At 36.5% G+C, this 22,902-nt stretch overlaps 1 protein-coding gene across 1 annotated transcript; it reads left to right on the forward strand.

Annotated features, from left to right (window-relative positions):
- The first annotated feature begins 250 nt into the window (after window positions 1–250).
- LOC117900765 (Down syndrome cell adhesion molecule-like protein Dscam2) lies at window positions 251–15,328 on the forward strand. Its single transcript, XM_034811245.1, is given in 25 exon segments — window positions 251–413; window positions 484–527; window positions 1,231–1,333; window positions 1,614–1,786; window positions 2,008–2,155; window positions 2,281–2,442; window positions 2,515–2,664; window positions 2,867–2,984; window positions 3,091–3,340; window positions 3,406–3,610; window positions 3,670–3,806; window positions 4,402–4,561; window positions 4,623–4,733; window positions 4,793–4,951; window positions 6,853–7,308; window positions 11,045–11,164; window positions 11,223–11,414; window positions 11,479–11,946; window positions 12,012–12,232; window positions 12,317–13,448; window positions 13,510–13,788; window positions 13,843–14,021; window positions 14,080–14,338; window positions 14,400–14,957; window positions 15,015–15,328. Coding segments are annotated over 23 exon segments (5,970 nt in total). The 5' UTR covers window positions 251–413; window positions 484–527; window positions 1,231–1,269; the 3' UTR covers window positions 15,284–15,328.
- Window positions 15,329–22,902: the final 7,574 nt, after the last annotated feature.

The raw sequence follows: 22,902 nt of genomic DNA on the forward strand, positions 1-22,902 counted from the left end.
ATCTACTAAGCCCAAGGAGTCTTAGACCGTAGTTGCGTGTTAGGTTCGAAAAAAACAGTTCGAAAATTTAAATATCAAGAGATTTAATATCTCCTAAGGGTTTCTGTGTTTTCGAAATCTTTCAAGTGGGAGTTTTAATGTATTTTTAAGTATAATGCAACTTTACCATGAGCTTTTATTATCGGTATAAAAAGCTCCTGAGCATTCGTTGGTATATGTTCTTCAATGCTCAGAACAACTGCGCACACGGCACGCGCACAATATAGCTAAACCATCCTTTAAAAAGCTGCAGCTACTTCAGTCACCGCTTTGTTGTCAGAATAATCGGTAATATTATAATAAGCACGAAAAATGTTTTTCCCTCGTTTAAAATATATTGTTGTTATTAATTACTGACGAGCTGGACTAATATGGTAAATACATAGAATGTACATGTCTGTCACGATGAATAATTTTTCCTGTGTTATACCGCTAATTAAATAGAGAATAGAGACGTACAGTAACATAAGCTAAAAGCCATTCAAGTGGTAAGTTATTGCTTAATTCAAATAAAGTTGCGTGAACCAGAGAAATGAAAACCTGTAGTTTAAAATAAGTGTCTTGAGGGAACGAAAGTGCAAGTATAGCAAAGAAAAAAGCTTAGAAACATTCGGGACAATACACACTCACAGCGCTTGATTTTTGGCCGCTTGTTTCTCTGAGAAGAACACATTCGACTCAATGAAGTATACATACATACATATGCACATTAAATTATTTTTTGATCAACACCAATTGCCGGTTTAATTTAGTCACGTCTCTTAGCCCGTCGTAAATTGTTGCTTTCATATGTACAATAAGATGTTAAACCATATTTTTTTCTTTAATAAAGTTCCATATGGGTTTAAAATTTATCTTAGCTAATTATGGCTTAAATATTTCCAGGGACTGATCGCTACTATGAGCATAAAACACTTTTAATACAGGGATCTAATTTTATATGCAGAGTCCTTGTGAATTGGGCTGGATTACCTTTAAAAACAGAAATTGTTTTTCATTCCAACAAACAAACTAAAAACTTCTCAACGCATTAAGTCAACATATTCCCATTAAGTACAAGGTTTGGAAGCAATGGAACTGAAATCATCAGATCCGAGCTTCTTCTACAACAACTTTCTTTCTTACTTGTAGTAATTTTATATTCCGGGTTTAATAATATTGTAAATGATATTTTATTTCTTTGTATTACAGGTTATTTCTAACGAGGATATCCAATAGCGGTTATAAAAAATGGGTTGGACATTAATATATTTTTTAAGCTGCATACCGATAGTATTTTCTTTTCCTGAAACTGGTAAGCATTAATATTAACAACCTATACATTTAGAAATTATTTATCCAAACATTTCAATTTGTTTTATTTCAATATGTGTACAGATCATAAAATTGCATTTTAATCAACTTATAGACCATAAAGAAAAAGCGTTAGAATCACGATATTGCATAGCTCGGAAGCATCGTAATTATCATAAGAATGTAGTCAAATTTCAATCATATTAGAGAGTTTAGAGTCCCACTTTAATGTAGTTCGAGTTTATTTCTTGGTGTAATTATTTATTTCTTAACATTTCTAGATGGTTCAAGCTTTTTCGATACACAAGGACCTAGTTTCTCAATCGAACCTCCGGGAAGGGTCGAATTTATGAACAATGCAGGAAACACAGTGGATTGCGCTGCTAATGGAAACCCTCCGCCAAATATTCAGTGGCTCGATAAAGAAAATAATCCGATTTCATCAATTTTTAAGGTATGGTATGATAGCTGAAGATCTATAAAAGTAAAATTTTTCCAATATGTCATTCGAAATGACTCAAAAGAGACTAAGATATGTACATTTGGGTTTCTCGATAGAACCTTGCTGGTTTTGGTGTAAAACACCTTTGCCTCATTGCATAGTTAGACTTACTTCTTCATATTTTTACCTCAATGTTATATTTTATTCTATAATTCGGTTTATGTTTCTTCCAGGCTCGGCATGTTTTGGCTAATAGCTCCCTATATTTTCAACCATTTGCTGCTGAAGAGTTCCGCCAGGATGTACATTGGTCAATTTATCGCTGTACTGCAAGTAACAGCGTGGGAACCATTATATCCAAAGATGTTGTGGTCAGAGCTGGTATGTACAACCTTATCAAATACATTCTTAATATATATTTTATAATATTCGAATAATTTTTAATCACGATTTGTACAAATGAAAAGAATTTATGCTTTATGAATAACCATTTGTAATACTTTCAGTGGTTCATCAGCGTTATGAACCTGAAGTACAAAATCCCGGTGGATTCCTTGGCAGCAATGTCCTTATCAAATGTACAATTCCGTCGTTTGTAAAAGAGTATGTTACAGTAACATCGTGGCTACAAGAGCCAAATTTCAACATTTACCCATCACTTGAAGGCGGTATGTAAAATTGATAATAAATTGACAGACCCAGACTCATGATTAAAATATTGTTCTTTATTTGTTTAACAGATGGTAAAAATCATATGTTGCTAACTGGGGAACTTTTGGTTTATAACATAACAAAAAGTGATGCCCAAAAAGTGTATCGCTGCCGCACACATCATAAGTTAACGCAAGATTCCGTAGTGAGCAACAACGTGGGAAAAATTCAACTCACGGGTTAGTATCCTCAGGAACTCGTGGGCACGTATTTCCCTCTGTTGGAGGGTACTGTTCAGTGCTCATTAGATTATAGAGCTTATATTTATCAATTACCTCAGCGCATTCTTCCACTAACTCTTATCAAGTTTGATCACAAAATATAATAAAAATGTGAATTATTTTCACTATGAAACTAAATATTTCTTTATTACTATTTCAGAAATGCGTGAACTTGTTCCTCCAATTATAAATGAAAAAAATACTAAGCTGATGATCAGAGCAGGAGACCCATTAGTAGTTGCATGTGTGGCATATGCAAATCCAAAACCTACCTATAGGTAAGATACATTTCTAAGGCTATTTTACATCCTCTCAGAAGCTATACCCGTATAAACGTTTTTTGGCATCCTGTACTGATTTAAATCTTCATTGTATTGTAATTAGGTGGCATACAAAACGTGCAAATAATGAGGAATCAATTCAACATATGCTAGCTACTGGAAGGGCTAAGACTAAAGATGGTACTCTGATTATATCGGCCGTCACAAAAGCCGATAACGGTGCCTTTTTTTGCACTGTGACTAACTCGGAGGGAACGGAAACTTTCAAAGTAGACTTATCAGTAACATCTGCCTTAAGCGCAAGCATACAGCCCGCCATACAGACAGTTAGTCTTGGCCATACTGCTGATTTAGTGAGTAAAGTGGCATACTTATAATATTGAATTATTACCATGAATTTAATCACATTTGCTTTTAGGTTTGCAGTATATCTGGATTCCCAAGACAAAGTGTTGTCTGGATGAAAGATGGTGGTACCTTGCGCACAGGTTCTCGTGTCCGACTCTTATCTAATGAGCATATTCATATCTCGTCTATCGTAAAGGAGGATAAAGGAATGTATCAATGCATTCTTAAAAACGATTTTGAATCAACACAAAGCTCCGCTGAATTAAGGCTAGGAGGTATTGTATTACAAACATTTTATTAATAAATCATCGATATTAAAATAAATTATTTGTAGAAGTTGCACCTCAGTTGCTCTACAAGTTCATTGAGCAAACTATGCAGCCAGGTCCATCCGTATCATTAAAATGCAGCGCTAGCGGAAATCCGACACCAAAAATTGTGTGGTATGTGGATGGGTTTCCATTGCCTAATGTAAGTATATTTAGGGTAAACTGATGGTGAAGTGTGGAAATATGCTTATAGAATTAATATATCCGTATACTTCGACGTCGTCATCGTCAGTGTTCAGTTTTGTGCTATTTTTATTTTGCAAAACAATTGGCACTGTTCACAAAACACAGCTTGCAGAGTGACCATGCACGTTTAATGCGCTTCTTATATGCCATGGTCGCCCCTTTTTAGTTCCGTTCCACACAAACAAAACTTGAAATTTTGTTTTAAGGATCTCATTTTTTCTACAAAAATAACGTTCGTAACTTAGAATACAAAAACCGGATTCATCTTTTCGGTGCGCTTCTTGGGCGCCTGACATCAACTAAGGGTTGAAAGTTGTCTTCTGTTGTAGTCGTTTTTGGGATGAGCACGCGTGAGGAATTTTGGGCAAGTCTCCGGTTTTTTGTAGCTGGGCCGGATACCGATTAAATAATATTTTTTATAATATTTTAAATTTAAGATTCTAAAAAAATCTTAAACCAATCATTAAACCATATACAGACTGAGTATCGGATATAAAAGAAGAGTCTGTTTTGAACGCGAGTCACAACGTTCCTCCTCGTTTTTTTTATAGAATGATAGACTCATGATCGGTCAATATGTTACCATGTTTGGGGATGTCATCTCTCACGTAAATATAACCGCAGTAAAGTCTGAAGACGGAGGAGACTATGAATGTAGAGCTCTCTCAAAAGCTGGGGTGGCATCGCACTCTGCTCGTCTTAACATCTATGGTAAGATTTCTTTTACCATCTTTTACAAAGAACTAATAAACATATTAATCTAATTTGACAGGAATGCCGTATATACGTCATATGCCAAAGCTTTCGGCAGTTGCTGGAAAGGTTTTTACTCTCAAGTGTCCCATAGCTGGATACCCTATCGAGACAGTTAACATTGAAAAAGGTAAGATTTTGTAAAAGTTTCCACTCGCTTCACAACGTTCCACCTCTTTTTATTTGCAGACGGTATAAGGTTACCCATCAATATATGACAGCGTATGCAAAACGGAACCCTAACCATTGAAAACGTGCAACGTAATGCGGATCAGGGCACCTACACTTGTATAGCTCGAAACAAGCACAACTACACCTCTCAGCGGTCAGTTGAAGTTCAAGTTTTAGGTACGTTGCTTTGAGTTTACTTTAATACAGAGAGTGTTATTTACTTCTCCGATTTTGTATACGCACACAAGTAAAAGTTTCCGTCGATAGTTTTCAGGTTCACAACCCGATAACAAATGAAGTTATCTAATAGTTGTAACTTAACTTTATTGGTATATTTGATAGAATCTTCGGTATTACTAACTAAAAAAAAAACTTTCATAAAAAAAAATATCCTATGAAAGGTTAGTTTAAGACAAAAGCTGGGGATCGAACCTTGTTTTGAGGTGTAAATAATAATTAATTAATAATCCGGTTTAGAAACCGAGGTATACGACTCGTTGGCTAATGCCTACGAAATAGAAACTTAGCCATCTATGACTGGGCATCGAGTATTTTGCGGATTTAATAAAATTTGTGGAAATAACATGCTGAAAACAAATAAATGTCGCTTTTAAACTGATATGCCAGTTATTAAGAGTGCCTCTGGAGAATATTAAGCTTTGAAATGCGAAATTGATAAATTTTAGATCGACTATAAAAAATCTGATTTCAAGCGATCGATTATATCAAACATTTGTGCCTACACTCACAAACTCAAATTTGTTTCCTATTATAATCGACCGTTTTCATTGCAAATTGTTAATAAGATTTTTAAAACTTATACTAGGCTAGTGTCTGTCGCCCGTCTGTCCGTCCGTCTTGGAGAGCGCCTGGATTTGTGCGACTATAAATGCTACAGCAAACAAATTTGGCATCCAGACTGCTGCAATATCAGACTACTGTTACAATTTTATTTAAAAATTGACCTTGGGATGAAGACTTTTTCGAAAATAATCATTCGATAAAAGCTTTTGTATATAAACTTTTGCTTCCCTTCGAGTTCTGAAAGTTGATCAGAACTCTTTCTTGTTGGTTGACCCTCCAGCAATGGTTTTCAGGAGACTTTATTTTAATAATGTAAGTGAAATGCATTTTAGCAAACAAGGAGACGAATAAGTTGTGGATTAATGCAGGTCTCCTATATGAATGAACCTGGTGATATATTTAGTGTTTGAGCACACTTAAATGTGTGAAGGCGTCTGCACTCACATGTCCCTTACTTTATCATTGGTGTTGACACTATACTGAAAATAAAACCTAGGCAAAATTATAGAATCTTTACGCATGAAGCACGTTTTTTGTATATTTTTTATATAATTAACAATCGAATAAATTCTATTCACTATTATTGGATGTCAAATAACCCTATTCGGGCAAACTATGACATGCGTTTGTCATGGATAATATTTTTTGTGTCCACTTATTTGCTACTTTTGCAAATTCTTTTATAATATTAGGCAATTGCCTGCACTATTATATCGTCTGCACTGCACCAATAACTGCACAAATTACGCATGGAAAAGGCGACAATTAAGCCGCCTCATCGACAGTTGTGCGGACATAAAACGTTTTTGAGCTCGGAAAGGACAAGCCAACTGGGATTATTTTCATTATTGGGCTTTGAGTTATGGTCAGTTGATCATCCTGGTGATCGTGTTCATAGGATGTTTTAGGCAAATTCACAATTATTTTGTAAGATATGCAGCAACATATGCAGCTGTTCATAGCACACATAAAACACGAAATTTGGGAGGAGAAACTGACCAATTCACTACAAATGCTGCCGTTAGCCTCACCACAGGTGTGAATTTTTGACTCTAAGTATACAATTTTTTAACCAACACATCTTACATACGTGTGTATGTGCATACATTGTGTATATGTGTACCTGTGAGTGCATATTAAAACACATTTACATATATCAATTCGTACATCCGAATATAAACATAAATAGACTAGACGTAGGATGCTTTTGAGTCTCTATAAATTATGTTAAATCTGCTGTCTTTAAAAATGGTTTCTAAAAATTAAACACGCAGTTCCGCCCAAGATTACACCATTCTCATTCGCACGCGATCTGAATGTCGGCGATCGTACAAGCATTCAGTGCGTTATTGGCACCGGGGACCTGCCGCTTTCATTCACGTGGCTAAAGGACGGGCAACTTCTGCAAGCGACCGCCTCATCCGATGGTGTTAGCGGTGGGCTTAGTGGTACCGGTGGCGCTGCTGTTTTGAGTTCTGGCTTTGTATCAACTTCATCCATCTCCTCCTCCTCACCGACAACTTTTCAACAACAATATGAACACGTCGTTTCGAATGAAAATGGTCGTAGCGGTGGTGAAGGTAGTGGCCTAGTGACAATTCGCCAGAATGATGATTTCACCAGTGCCCTTAGCATCACAAGTGTGACGTGGGCCCAAAGCGGCACGTACACATGTCGCGTTCAAAACGACGCCGCAACTGTAACGCACTCTGCACAGCTAAAAGTTAATGGTATTTGCATTGAATAACTTACACATCATTTATAGCTTACCTGTTTTCGTATTTGATTGTAAACACATCCACTTTTACTCCGATTCGTTGTTACATACTTGTATCTTGCATTTTTTGTATTATAAAAAGTCGACGTGGATGTGATTAAAATAATTACAAGAAAATATTTGCTTAATAACTTTGTTTGAATTATCTAGAAAATGTATTGAGTTGAATTTGAAATGGTCGATTAGTGCCTTTCTTTTTATAGCTTGTTTATATTTTTTAATAAAACTTTATATTCTTATTGTATTGACTGTATTCTTATTGCTATTGAATTCACAATTTTCTTTTAACGCACATTGTAGTAAAATCATGTAAATATGTACTTATATTGTACATAGTTTGCTTTATATTTTTAAATTGTAGATGCTTGTCTATTGTACGTCTGATGGCAGCAGCATTACACATTACTAACGAGATGGAAATTTCGTTATCAATAGGAAAAACCTTAGCATTTTGTAGCTAAACACGTTTTTATTTGATTTTCCACTTTTAACCAGTAAAATATTATTTTTGTGCTAAATATTAAAATAAAACTTGCAGAAACACAATCGTATTAGGATTTGTCGCTGCGTAAAATGAATCAAAATCGAATACATGTTGTAATTGTACTAGTTTTGTTACATTTTCATCATTTTTTACGTCAAATCTTTCAGAGAATGAAAGTAATTAACAGTAAAATCAATTTATTCTTTCTGGGGAGAAAAAAAGACAAGGATAATATTTAAGCAGGTCCCCCAGGTCAGCAACTCTACTATGATTAGTAACAACTCTACTCTATTATGATTAGAGAATTTGTTAAATACATCACTAAAACACATTTCAGTCATAGAATATGTTACAGTGTTCGCTGTCGACGTACAAATCGTCTCGTGATAAATACTTACCACCTAACACACTTAATACTACTTAAATACTTTAACAAAATATTCTTCAACAAAGTCCTTATTGGGAATTCGTTGTGTGAGCAGACTTACAAATGTTCGAACGTTATGTTGAGTAGTTTATGATCGGACAAATCGACTTAAAATTTCAACACACTAGTGTTTGTTCGAAAACTAAACTTAATACACATAATATTAATATTTAATCTTATAAAAATATGTTCATATTATTATTTACGTAGTTCCTCCTCGTATATCGCCTTTTGCTTTTGAGGAAGAAATAACTGAAGGTATGAGGACACAGATTATGTGCTCCAGTAGTCAAGGGGACCAACCGTTTAACATCACATGGCTAAGAAATGATGTGCCCATCATTAGTGATACGGTAGCTGTCAAGAAAGATGGGAGCGTAATTGAGACTAATGCTCATGCCACAGATAAAAGGAATACATTTATTTCTTCGGATCCGTCACTAACCATAAATCAATATGCACAATTTTCCAGCATATTGTCGATTCATAATGTTTCTTCGCGACACAACGGCAACTACACTTGTAGAGTAGCCAACCATGCTGGTGCTGTACAATTTACTGCTGTTCTCTCGGTATCTGGTAAATCAAGCGTAACTATTTCGTTCTATTAAGATACTTAGAACCGTAATAAATATATAATAAATTAAAAAAATGTTTAATCTGCACCAAACACACACAAAGTCCACAGTAGAAAATCACCTAATACGAGTATGTACATGCACATGACTAATAAGACCAGAAGGTATTCCCCACCATATTTTGTTTCAATATATTGAATACAGCAGACATAAAGTACATTTCTGGTTCTTGGTTGTTGAAAAGTCTTCAAACTTTTCAAAGTTTTAAACCCCTTGTGTCTGTACTTGCAAAACTGGTACTGTTATCGGACTATGAATTAATAGAATCCATTTTTTCCAAGTAGTGGAATGATTTTAACCAAACGTTCCAACGAGACGCTCTGTGTAGTAGTAACTATGGCTATTAAAACATTGGAATTTTGTAGCACTCGTTTCAAATCACTGGGAGATAAGAGCGCTCCAAAGAAAAATTAAAAGGTCAAAGACGCAGTGTTTTATCCTTAAAATCCGTACATAAAGTGATGCAATTCTCAAACTACGCTTTCTTCAAAGAATGGAAAAAAAACGTTATGGATGCGTTGATTAAAAGATGGAGGAAAATAAATTAGCAGAAGACTTATGTTTGGACATGTATTAATCATATCTTGCCTTCTTTCTTTCACGATTCCACTTTGGTTTTATATACATTTTTTGTGAGCACAAGAAATTATAATTATTGTGGATAATTGTGATTTTTTGCAGTTACAAACGAAATACCAACATAAAGAAAAATAATAATTATTGAAATATGAAATATGGGTGCAATCTTCTAAAAATGCCGCACATGTAGGTAAAGTCGTGCATATTTATATGAAATAAGTAAAGAGCACTCCGCACTAAGCACACCGCACACGCACATCAAAACACTCAAACGGACTCGAAAGGTAAAATGGGAGAATACTAAGTTTATAATAAGAAATTCAAAAAAGTATGGTTTTTATGGGTTAGCTTATGCAAATTTTAAATCAAACTCCAAGCTAACTGCAAATAGTTTAAAAACACATATACATCAAAATGTGCATAGTTATGTACATACATATGTACATATGTACATACATATTAAAATTTGATGTCTGGCTGTAGTTTGAAACTCACGTGCGGCATAACGCGTAAAGAGGATGTGGAAAAGTACGGGTGGCTGTTTTGCCCTCGATTCTGAATTTTTTTTATAATTTGCTAACGACCAGGGGCCGTAAAAGTAAAAGTTTAAGTTAATTTTATTAACTAAATAAATAAACGCTATATTCTGTTCATTCAGTTCATTACATTTAATTATTTTGTAGGTCTCACCTTAATTTGTTTTCTTCAACGGCAGAAGAAGTAATAACGGTAATATAAAGCGATTTTACGACTAAGTATGTAAACTCACAACTAACGGAAAAGTTTGTGTTTAGATGAGCAGCGCTGGCGGGACGGCAGCCAACAGCCTACAGCCTGTAGAGCACCCGTCTACTGTGCTGTTAGTGCTCTCCGACAGCGCTCTGAGAGTGGAGTGGGCATTAAGCAACTATTATAGTTGCTTCATGGGAGTGGGTGTGCATTCGCTCTCACGATCAATACGGCTCGCGAGTGACCTTAGCTTGTAAGCTAGAATAGAAAGACGCTCGGACTTGCAGTATTGTTTCCACCAACACTGCAGTCCCACTGCAATATACATACAAATACACATACAAAATCACCTCCGTGGACTACTTCTTTGACGGGGCTTTCGCTTGGATTACAGCAGCAGCAGAAATAAACCCGCGTATAAACAGTTTGTTATATTTAACGCTGGAATACAAAAATATCCATGTGATGGGCTATAATACAATTTACATACAATATCGAGCCGTGTTCTTGTTTGTAAACTGAAACAGGGCGCAAATAGTTTGTGTGTGAAGCTTAGCTTATTATTTATATTCTTATATTGTTGTAATATTTAAATTTGACAATATTTAGGCAATAACCACTTGTAGTCTGATTATTCGAGTATATTGATCTATCTTTATTACTTGAATTTCAAATTGTATGGTAAGTTCAATATATTTCTACAGCTGTAGTTTGTGCATGTATTTTTAAAATATGTATTTATGTACCATAGACAAAATAGGAAATCTGCAACAAAATATATGTACGTATAGAACAGTTCTCTGAATTTGCTAATAAAAACATTTTTGTTTAGTACCGCCAAGATGGATCTTAAAACCGACTGACCAAGATGCCATACTTGGTAATTTAGTCGTAATGTCGTGTAATGCTGATGGATTTCCTGAGCCCAAACTTCAATGGAAGCAATCAATCGGTATGAAAGTTTTTGTATACTTCAAACAATATAATAAAATGAGTATTATTTAATGTAGGTGACTCTGGGGAATATCGTGAACTGAATTATGGAATTGGCAATGGAAATTCACACTCTGTTATAGAGACCTACGCCAATGGTTCACTCATTATATCCAAGGTCGGACGAGAGCACGAGGGCAACTATTTATGTCAGGCCAACAACGGCATTGGCGTGGGACTAAGTACTCTAATAAAATTGACTGTACATGGTAAGATATAAAAAAATTCAAATTTAATATATTGCATTAACTAATGAACTAATTTTGTGTACAGTGGGTCCTTCGGTATCAGTTTCTAAAAAAATGTTTACCATACGACGCGGTGAGCGCGTGACAATAGCCTGTGAAGCAACTGGAGATCGGCCGTTGGAAATGTCCTGGAGAGCCAAAGCAAATAAAATTGATCCTTCCTATGATATACGATATCACATCAAAAACTCTCCTTTGGCCTATGGAGTTTTATCAGAGCTTACAATATTACAGACGGCTCTGACTGATAGAGGAGAATATTCATGCATTGCCAACAATGCCTACGGCCATGATAGATCTGTCGTTAACCTGCAGGTCCAAGAACCTCCAACTTTTCCAGTTAACTTGCACGTTATGGACTTGGGCAGTCGTTCTGTAACACTGGCGTGGTCGCCAAATGATCAGGACTCTGTGATTTTGGGCGGTGGTGGAGGCAACAATCGAGACTCTCAACCAATATCAAATTACATATTACAATATAAGAAGTCAGGAGGTATGTATCTGTAGTTGGCAAATCGCATCTATACATTTTCTTCTCTCTTTTGTCCCATTATTTAGATGTTTGGCATGAACATAATAACCAAAAGCTAATACCTGGGGACAGAACTACTGCACAATTGGGATCACTTAAGCCAGCACAGTCATATCACATTCGGCTGTACGCTGAAAACCATTTAGGGACCAGTGCTCCAAGTGATGTTTTATTCTTTCAAACTGATTCGGAAGTGCCATCTGCACCTCCGCAAGATGTAACTGCCGAACCTTTGGGATCCCAACAGGTAATTCAAGTACAAGCCTTAAAGTAGGTCAATTAAATATTTTCATTTCTCTAACCAATTCTCTTTCTCTTAAATTAATTGTAGTTATTGATAACATGGCGTGCTCCTGTGCGGGATACCTGGAATGGAGAGTTGTTGGGCTACACGATTACATATCAAAAACATAACTCCCCAAATAGGGTAAAAAATAATACAAAGGTCAGCAGCTTAAGAACAGAAGGTCTAAATGATTTTCGATTGATCGACTTGGAAAAGTACACGCAATATGCAATCACTATATCAGCATATAATGTGAAGGGTGATGGGCCCCCAAGCGAAGTGGCTTTGGGCCATACCTTAGAGGACGCCCCGTCGGCAAGCCCGAAATCCGTGTCATGCATTGCTTTAACTGCGCAAAATATACAAATTTCTTGGCAGTCGCCACCCAAGGAATTAAGTCATGGAATTATACAAGGATACAAGATATTCTATGAGCCTGTATATCTGGAAAACGAGTACAACGGACGAGAAACTAAGATAACATCAGCTCAGAGCACTGTACTGCATGGCCTCCATCCGTACACAAATTACAGCGTTCAGGTTTTGGCATTTACTCGTGCTGGTGAAGGCAATTTAAGTCCTGCTGTTTCGTGTATGACCGAGGAGGCAGTTCCTGATGCACCAGAGCGTGTCAAATCGATTGTGAGTACTGAGTCCTCAGTAATTATCAGCTGGCTTCCACCACGAAGACCCAATGGGCTGATTACTAAGTACAATGTATTCATTAGAGTCCTGGAAAAGGGGCAGGAATTAAAAATTATCAAGGAAGTTCTTCCAGCCCATAATCGACACTTCGAGGCCAAAGACTTAAATATGAGAGAAGTCTATGAGGCTTGGGTCACAGCTTCCACAAGAGTGGGCCAAGGACCCAGCACACCAGTTATTAAACTCATTCCCAATACACTAGTGCCAGCAGCTATAATTTCTTTTAGTCAGACACTGAGTGTTAGTTGGAGAGCCGATATCAAGTTGACTTGCGTCTTTGTTGGTAGCCCCAAAGCGACTGCAGAGTGGAAGGTTTTAAACACTCGCTTGAAGAAACACATCCGCATGGAAGTGGGCAATGACAATTCGTTGAGTCTCCGGAACATTCAACGTCCCAACGAAGGAAATTACTCGTGTGTTGTGAGAAACCCGATTGGTTCTGACCACATTACATATCAGCTATTTGTACAAGGTAATTATATTCATCCAATCATTAGCATATCATTAAGAACCTCTTTTTAAATCTTTTACAGTGCCACCTTCTGCTCCAATTGTCTCTGTAAATTCGGTTCACAAAAATTCAGTGTCTGTTCAATGGAGAGTGGAAGATATTGGCGGAGCGCCGTTAAAAGGCTTCACATTAACCTTCAGACGTGAACCTGCCGAGTGGGAGGAACTACAATTGGATCGCCGCATTAACTCCTACGTCTTGGAGAACCTTCAATGCGGCACAAGATATCAGCTAACAATCAACACTTATAATAGAATTGGCACGAGTCCTTCCAGCGAAGTAGAATCAGTAAAAACAAAAGGTAACATTCCCGAAAAAATTTAATACTTTATTCTAATGATTTTTTTTGTAACAGGGGATAAGCCCATTGCGCCGACAACTCAGAATTTTATTCGTTTGAATACAACATCGATTACATTGGATTTATCTTCGTGGGAAGACGGTGGCTGTCCCATACTGTACTTCAGTATAGAATTCAAGCTGCACGAATCTTCCACTGAATGGATAATAGTTTCCAACAAAATTGAAACAAATGTAAGCTAAAAATACAATTAAATTGAGGATAATATTAAATTAGTTTATCCAACAACAGGCAAGATACAATATTGGAGACTTGGACCCCGGAACTGCATATAACTTACGAGTGACTGCCCACAACAATGCCGGCTCCACTCACAAGGAGTTTTATTTCAAGACCTTGGACTTCGTTGAGCTTAAAAATGAGTTGGGTCTGGCTGAGCTGCCCAACGTCCAGACTGTGTTTACCGATGCCCATCTTGTGGCTGTAATTGTGTCCTCCATTTTTGGAACTATTCTCGCATTAATTGGAGCTTTAATATGCTTTAAAAATTGTTCGTACTATAATACTTCATCAACTCTTCATACAAAATACTGATTTTACTCCTCTTTTAGATCCACGGAATAGATTTGAGAGTAGCGAGAATTCACTGAGGTCCCCTAGAAGCACCGGTGGCAAGGCTAGTCAACCCCGAGAACGCTTCTATGGTACGGTACGAAAATCTTGTCAACAATCTCCACCCGAATCAGTAATCGGACTCGAACGGATACCAGAGTACTCCGAAGATATATATCCCTACGCTACATTTCATTTACCAGAGCATGAAAACCAATCGGGGAACATCTCGCTAAGCCACACAGGAAAATCCGTCAATTATGACTCGAGATTAGCTGTCGAGAGTACCTTGTGCAGCTCTGGGACAAAAGTAAAAAGATCTGCTGCCAGCAGCAGCTGTGTAAGCGGCACCAACTCAAACCCAAACATGGAAAGTTGTGATGAATATAATCACTTGAATACTGAAAAGAGACAAAAGCGCCGCTCAAATATAATCAAGTCCGAGTCGGAAGAGTATGACAGTTTGAATAGCGACAGCGAGATAAGTGGTGAGCGCATTAAAGAAGATGTTCGATGCTCTCAGGAAGTATCTGGTGGTGAGGATAGTGGATTTACAGGTAATGTGGTAATTTACTTGGCTTTTTGTTATTCATTTGTTCTTGATATATTTGCAGGCGCGTGGACACCGTGCCCACCGACTAATGCTTCTTTGAGCCGCCATAAAAGTAAAAGCGATCACCACCAACGAAATATAGCCAGCGACAGGCTCACTCATATCAATATGGGCAAGGCGCAGCCCAACATTCAAATATGCCCAGCAGTATATCCAACCGGAAATGACATCAAGATACCACTAATAGTGACAACAGCGACCCCACTAGCAGGCAATTCTTCCAAAAAAATGACATCTCCCAACAGCCGCGAGCATATATCGAAATTTTAAACACAAAATAAGAAAGTCTCAATTTTTATAGGATCGAATCACTTAAATTACTGAAAACAAAAATATCAAATTGAACGGTGTGCAATTTAAAGCATTTAGCTATTTTATTGGCAAAAAAAAGAAATAATTACATATGCAAATATACATTTAGAACTAGGAACTCAAGTATTATATTGTTGCATTTACTTAGATAAAATAGCATTTAAATATATGTTTATGAAAGTATTAATCTTTAATATAAATCTAATTTGACATCGATTGGACAGACTGCACTGCACTGAACCAATGTTTATGTAAAAAGTACATTCAATACAGCCGATGATTAAACAACTTCCAGATTGCAGAGTGGATTTTTGTCCACACAAAAGCTTTCTTGTATAATGTTTAATTTATAATATTAAATAAAACATAGTTCTTAATATCAGAAGTTTAAGCAAAAAAAGTTTAGATAACGCTACCAAGAACATTATCTGGTAAAGATCTCTCTCAAAGAAAAAAAATATTTCGATTATATCAACATAAAAAAGTTCGTCTCGCCAAAAGTTTCAACTTTACCGGGTTCGATCCAAATTTGGCCAAATTATAGAAACTGCACATTCATACTTTATATGACTGAAGTTTGCAATCGCAAAGTGTTTTCAGTTATCGGTTGTAGTTTAAAACAAGGCTGAAAATAAAACAAATATCATTATAAAAGCCGTGTATGAAACAAAAGATTTATTCAACATGATGTGTTCAATGATTATATCTTTATTTTTTGTATCTTTAAATCAATACTCATTTATATTTCGTGACTTGTTTAAGACAATGCATAGGATAATGAACGGTCAATTTATATGTGAATTTAAAGTAAGCGTAGTTTAATAGACAAATAGGAATTGTATTTATAAGAAATTATTTTATTTAAAAATAAACATGTAACAAGTTGAAAAAGACTCTTGTTTCGTTTATGTGTCAATGATTTGCATACTTATTATTGATACTATCATGTGAACTAATTAATGTGTATTGGGGCTCCATCATTAATTAATTTCTGTAATCTATCAGAAAAAGTCGCTTTGGTTCCTTGGGAGTGTAAACTTTTCTGGAGCCCCTATTAAAGGAGGGGATTGGGAGATACCCGAGCTTGCACGAGACCAACCCAACACCGCCAGCCGTACTGCATATTCTTGCGTATTCTCTCGCGTTCTGGTGGAGGGTGGCGAGCTAAAAAAGCGTGTTGGCGTGAGAAGTGAACTAGAGGATGTGAAGTGTTATCAATTGGGAAAACGCGTTGAAACGTTTCTCAATGCAAATCCGATCTTTATTAATTTCTTTTCCGCGCAGAATATTTTCTTGGTGGTAAACTCTTCCTTCAACTCGAAAGCTTCTTTTCACCGGCCTACCTGCCCTCACTCACGTGTTTGTAAGGCTCGATTGGTATCGCTGTTCATATAAGGGGCGAAGTTGATTTTTAGCTTTTGCGAGAAAAGTTAAAGTAAACTCGAAATTTTGTTTGTCACATTTGGAAACACCACTTGGAAGTACAAATATGTTCATACATATAAGCATGGTCAACATCGATTAAATTATGATTAATATTTTACCATCATTATTTATTAAATGTCAAACACACAATGTTCATATTAAGTACATACCTCGTGTGTATTTGTGTCTGATTTGTATTCCAGTATAGGTCCACATACAGAACTTCATATACTCAAATACAATTACATATGTATATCTGTATCAAACAAATTACATTTTTATTTGTGTGTCTGCAGCCAATGAGTCGTTAATAATTGACTTTTTGTTCGTCCACACTGACTTAGTAACAAATCAGCAAAAGGGCAAGTTTGGGTTGTGTAACCATATCACACAAGCCTGCTTTTTACACCAAGTATTTAAAGATTATTGAGAAACCTCTTGTGATATCACAAGGAAAAGGTTTTCGCCATAACCGTTTCTCGATCCTTATACCAGAACTAGGACAAAAACCAGCAATTTACGCCCTCTAACGTAAAACACTAACACTGCCCGTAAAACTCGCATTTTAAATGACTTCCAGGTTGACAGCAAATGCATTACCGGCGCACTGATTCAATCAAGTTATTCTCGATAAGATTTAACTATATATTTGGGTAAGCCTGTTATTAAAATCAACATCCAATAACTTTTGTATGATTTTTTTAATGACAGTTTGTTGTTTTCCCGACGCAGTGCTTGGCCCACGCACTGGTCCATAACATTTTGCCAACAGAAAATAGTTCGTCTGTACGTCTGAAAACCAAGGAATTGGATGGTAAAGTAGCTGACGTGATATTAGGAAAGATTACAGTCGACTACCATCAAAAGCATTATGCCTATAGGGCACAAGACGCTAAAAAGAAGTGAACCTTTACATTTATATCCATGGTGGTGTGGAAAAGAGTTACAAAGATACAATATACTTTAACACGTCTCCTCTGCTAAATATCAGGGAGTAAAGCCTCCAGGGGCTTGCTGGTCTGTACGTACATATGTACACATGTACAAGTTGCCCTGTGGCCGTTATTAGTATGCAGCTACTAGCGCACCGACTGATTTGGAATCTGCTAAAAAAATTCGACTTACGTTTTACGCCTTAGGCCGGGAGCTGTATTACAGGATGTATTCCACGGCACATCAAGGTGAGACAGTTATTTAGATCTTACAGGATATACACGCAGTGAGGGGGCAGAGAAATTATCGAATTAGAACTAGCACAGCTCTTTGACTGATGACGCTGAGGAGACGATAATCAAAGCCATTTTAGCGTTTAGTCTCATGTTATCTCTGTCTTCCAGTTTAAATTGGTCCTGATATGTGTTGGAATACGACCATTAGCAGTAGCTTTACCAGCTCTTCCCATATCGCGCTATTAATTTTATTTTTTCAGTTTCAGTTTTTTTTTCTCATTACTTCTAAAAATAACTTTGTAATTAAATCTTATCTGTAAAGTTGTGCATCCGGTTTCTAATTGCTGTACTCCACAATGTACTAATTAATCCTAGGAGGAACGCTGTGAGTCGCCTTCTAACGCGACTCAACTTTTATACCCGCTACTTAGTCTGTATACTGACCGGTACCAAAACGCAGTTCCGTAGAGAATGGGCATATCTATGAAGGTCATATTGGATCTTTATTGTAGCCAAAATGTTTGCTTATTAAAAACTCAACCTTGACAAGGATTTTAAAAGATGAAGATGTCTTAAAAAGACATTAGCTTCGCAGGCTGAAAAATAAGTAAGAGCAAATAAACGTACAATAAATCTATACATTAAGCATAACCCATTCGTGTATTTAATACAAACATCTTCTCGCATGTATAACTGTTACCCAAGACGCTCAATAGCTCAACAATAACAAACTCACTCCTTCTTGTCTAATACGTTTGGACGAATATAAAAAAAGCACTCCACAATTACTGCATATAAATACCAAGAACGTGTACTTTGAAAAGTTCTCAGGTCACGATTTCAAAAAACTTTCGTGTTCTCAAAGCGGTTGCAGTCTACCTAAGGATTATAACTTTATATAGAGACAAGGAGAGGCACTTAAAATTCAAAAAACGTTTAACTATAGTTATTATCTTGACGAGAACGTTCTTATGTTGTACTTAAAGCACACTAATACTCGCAGGAGCTTAACAATATTCCGAGTTATAACTAAATGATGTGTACATATGCATAGGCAGGTTCAAAATCAAAATCAAAGCGACTTTTTCTGATAGATTCGGCGCATTAAAATTTGTTCATAAATTATGTTTTTTTTCAGTGGCAGATCTTTTTTTTACGATTTTTTTCACACATTTTCATCTGGATGTAAAGAACCGAAAGGCTTATTTAATGCAGATAGAATTTGGACCAAAGTCCTTTGTGGTTTTAGCTGACCGGCTAGGACAATTTTAAGCTTCAAATGCAAAAATTATGCTTTTTGTGCGGTAACTTGTACTTCAAAAACTCAGGGAAAGGTACAAAAAAATATATCCTGTTTATTTTATTTTTTTGGGTATACGTGGGTCTAGGTGCTCTGAGAAGTAGGGATGCACAAACGAACAGACAGGCTAATGATGCTGATCCAGATAACGCTCTCCTCTGAGCGTTACACACACGTACAAATGTGCATAAGCAGAAATTTTTGATCTTCATGGGTATTAACAGCATCGGCTTCCTAAGCTTGGGCACCTTTCCTGTTCACTTTAATGTTGCAAGCTGAAAAATGCCTTGTAATGTAAAACAGTAAAATAAAATATGTAGCCCCTTACACGAATTCTTTCGGTGGCATTTTCTGCTTTCAAATATTTGTCATGCACTCATCGTAGAAGGCTCACATTTCCCGAGTTTCGTCGGAGCTTGCCCTTCGTTCCGTGCTCCAGGTAGCAACATTCATGCACACCTGGTATGCAGGATTATATGTATGTATGGATGTGCGTCCAGGGCTATGTAAGAGTATGTCCATATGTATGTCGTAATATTGAAAATATTCATAGAAAGTTGTCGCTGCCAAACTGAGGATAAGGGGTTGTGCTTTTGGAGTTGGTCACGCTGACAGCATATTGTTCTTGCCTTTGAGCGAGCTTAGAAATATTCGCAAAATTCACTACACTCAAGAATTCCTTTGTTCCCACAGCATATTTAAAATAAGTTTTCAACCTAATAACTAATAAAAAACCCACAACTAAAGATACCCATTTGTTAGGACACGAAAACTATCAAGTTCTGTTCATGTATACTTTATTACTCATTTCCAAATGCTTTACGTTGGCGTTTTACATTTCCATTTTGTGCGCATTTTCACCATAGGTTTCTACGCCAATTAAGTGACCTTTTGGTGGAAAATTTAATTATGTGAATTATCTGAACAACAAAGTTGTATTTATACCAAAACAAAAAGTAAGCAGTAGTGAGACTTGAGGTGAGACTTGAGGTGAGACTAGGGGTTTTCTTCACTAAGAAAAAGAAGCTTATTGAATACATAATCACCCATTTGTAAATCAAATAATTTGTTCTTAAGTAAAAACTGCAAAATCAAATATAATTCACTTTAATTCAAAAATAAATATGTACATAATTCTAAGTAAATATTTGAACGGAAATTGCAGTGCATTCTGGGTGCACAAACTTTGTTTCTTTTTATATCCTCTGCTTCATACAATTGTAGCTAAATTCATATATCTACGTAGATATTTTCTAGTGAAGACTATGTGCAACAGTTTGTTGATGTGTGTATGTATGCAGCTTACAAATTTTCAAACTAATTAAACTAACTAAAATCATGGGCATGTCGCTTTTGCGGGAATATCAATCACAAGAGGTGGCAAAATGATCGAAATGAACATAGACAATTGGAAAGGAGACAGCCGCGACTGCTCATAGTTGACACTGTCAAACAAAATTACCAACAGCGTTAACAAAGTAAATCAAGAGTCAGACGGTATGTGTTGGGGAATGTTGGGTGTTGGGGAAAGTGAAGCTACCTGTAATTGAGGCACCACTCGAAGTATTTGGTCTGCTCTTCGGCACAGATCAGGAATGAAAAGAGCAAATGAATGAAATGTTTGTTGTTTAACAAGTAGGTTTTCTATTATCATTTCACCATTTATTAACTTTTAATTGCGGTTTTAATGTGAGTGTTTCTTGCACCGTGAAAAAGCTAATAAAGCATTTAATTTACAATTCATTTACTCTTTAATGTTATGATAGGTCGGGCTATGCAGCTATATTAATAAAGTACAAAATCACGAATATGCCTTAAATACTACGAGTTGAGTTGACTATATGAATTATGATCTAGAATTTTTGAAATGTTTTTTATGCGTATACATAATTTCTCGAAAAGAATTATGGGATTTAAAAATAAGTAAGTCGGCTTACAGATTTGCCCAAAGGGTAAAATAAATTCCTTTTTTTGGCGGCCACTCACACACACACACATACACAAAATGGACCTCCAGGACATTCAGTATCAATAGTGTCCATTAACACGCTGCTGGTCAACCAACTTTGCTATTGATGCCATAAATTAAAATTGCAATCGCAGACCATTGATGATAAATCACACGCTCGGATGAGTTTTCATCTAGCACATGAATTGTTGCCGGCGGCGACAACGCCTGCCACACCCACTCGGTTCTTACTGGGAGTTGATGTGACTGCTGCACGAGTGCCGTGCCGGCCAGCACGGGTGGAACTTTAGTCGACCGTCGACGGTCGACGGTCGACTGTCGACGGTCGGTGGCCGTTGTATTGCGACGTGATGGGATTTTCAAAAACCGCGCTAAATCGTTTTTGGGTGGTGCCAAAGCTAACTTTGACTGCTAACTTTGTTAGTGAAGAAATTTATTCTTTATTCGGTGTCAATTGGTGGCAGGAATCATTCTTTTTATTCATAACCCTCACACAATTTGATTATGCCATATATGACTTGATTGCCAACAATTCAATTTGTAAGATATTGAAAGGCAATTCAATTGATGAAGGAACGTGATGATCAAACATTAAACATGTATCCTGGATGAAGCTTTAATTGCATTGGAACAAAGTGGATTTATTTTTCCTTGAAATATTTTATACAAGTTCAAGTTGTGGGTAGATTTTTTTAGTTGCTACTTAACTTAGTCTTATAGTACCTACATATGTGTATGTCTATCTATCACAAAATATTTATAAGTATATCCATGAATTAGCACAGAAAAACATACATTTATGCCCAACTTCCGACATTTGCCACTTAATAATATTGCGTTAAAATGTTAGAGCAAACATTGACAGCATTTTGACAGCAAAGCAGTGTGTGTAGCCTTGTCACATCCCCACCATTTTTCCTGCATGTCACCCATCTCCCAGTCATCGTCAAGCTCAATGTGAACACTACGTGTCAGACCCAGCTCTTTTCGGTGTGTCATTTCGGGTTAGCATGGTTGCTGCTCTTACTTAATACGTACTACACACTCGGCAGCTCGCTGCTCGTTCGGCCTGGTCCTGTGCCTTTGCTGTGGCTGTAGCTGTGGCTTCACTTATCTGTAGCTTGCTCCACTCCCCTGTCAACATTAAATGATAAGACGCCTGTCAGTATGAAAAAAATGTTTGAACGGCGGAAAAAATCCTTGAGCTCAATTCAAATGCATTTGCAGTGTTTGTATATTTTAGTAATTGTATACCCATTAGGTAAATATTTCTTCGAGCCATTTTAGTTTATCCAACAGACAAGCAGACAACAAATCCAACTCACTACTATAAGGGTAAAAGTGCTCTTTCTCTTTTATTATTAAGTTGACAAGGTTTCGCCACAAGTCGGATCAAAGGAGTACCTTCAAAATGTTTCAAAACAAATCTTTCGCCTTTCTGTTGTGCAGAAATCCTTTGGCTAAAGGCGCCATGCAAATGGTTTCATTTTCCCTATTTAATTAGGCTCCTAACTTGGACATTCCTTAAATTTACGATTGTTTCTGGAAATTAAAAACTTTATTAACTGGAATAAAATTCCATTTCATTCTAAATTACTAGCCTGCGCGGGTGGAAGTTACGAGTACAGCATGAGAAATTCCTAACTTATTCAAAGTCACATAAAAAATGATTTTTATTATTGTTTCTGTATGTGTAAGCTTGGAAGTAGAAAGT

This window comes from Drosophila subobscura, chromosome U, assembly GCF_008121235.1.
Source record: "Drosophila subobscura isolate 14011-0131.10 chromosome U, UCBerk_Dsub_1.0, whole genome shotgun sequence".
Taxonomy (NCBI): domain Eukaryota; kingdom Metazoa; phylum Arthropoda; class Insecta; order Diptera; family Drosophilidae; genus Drosophila; species Drosophila subobscura.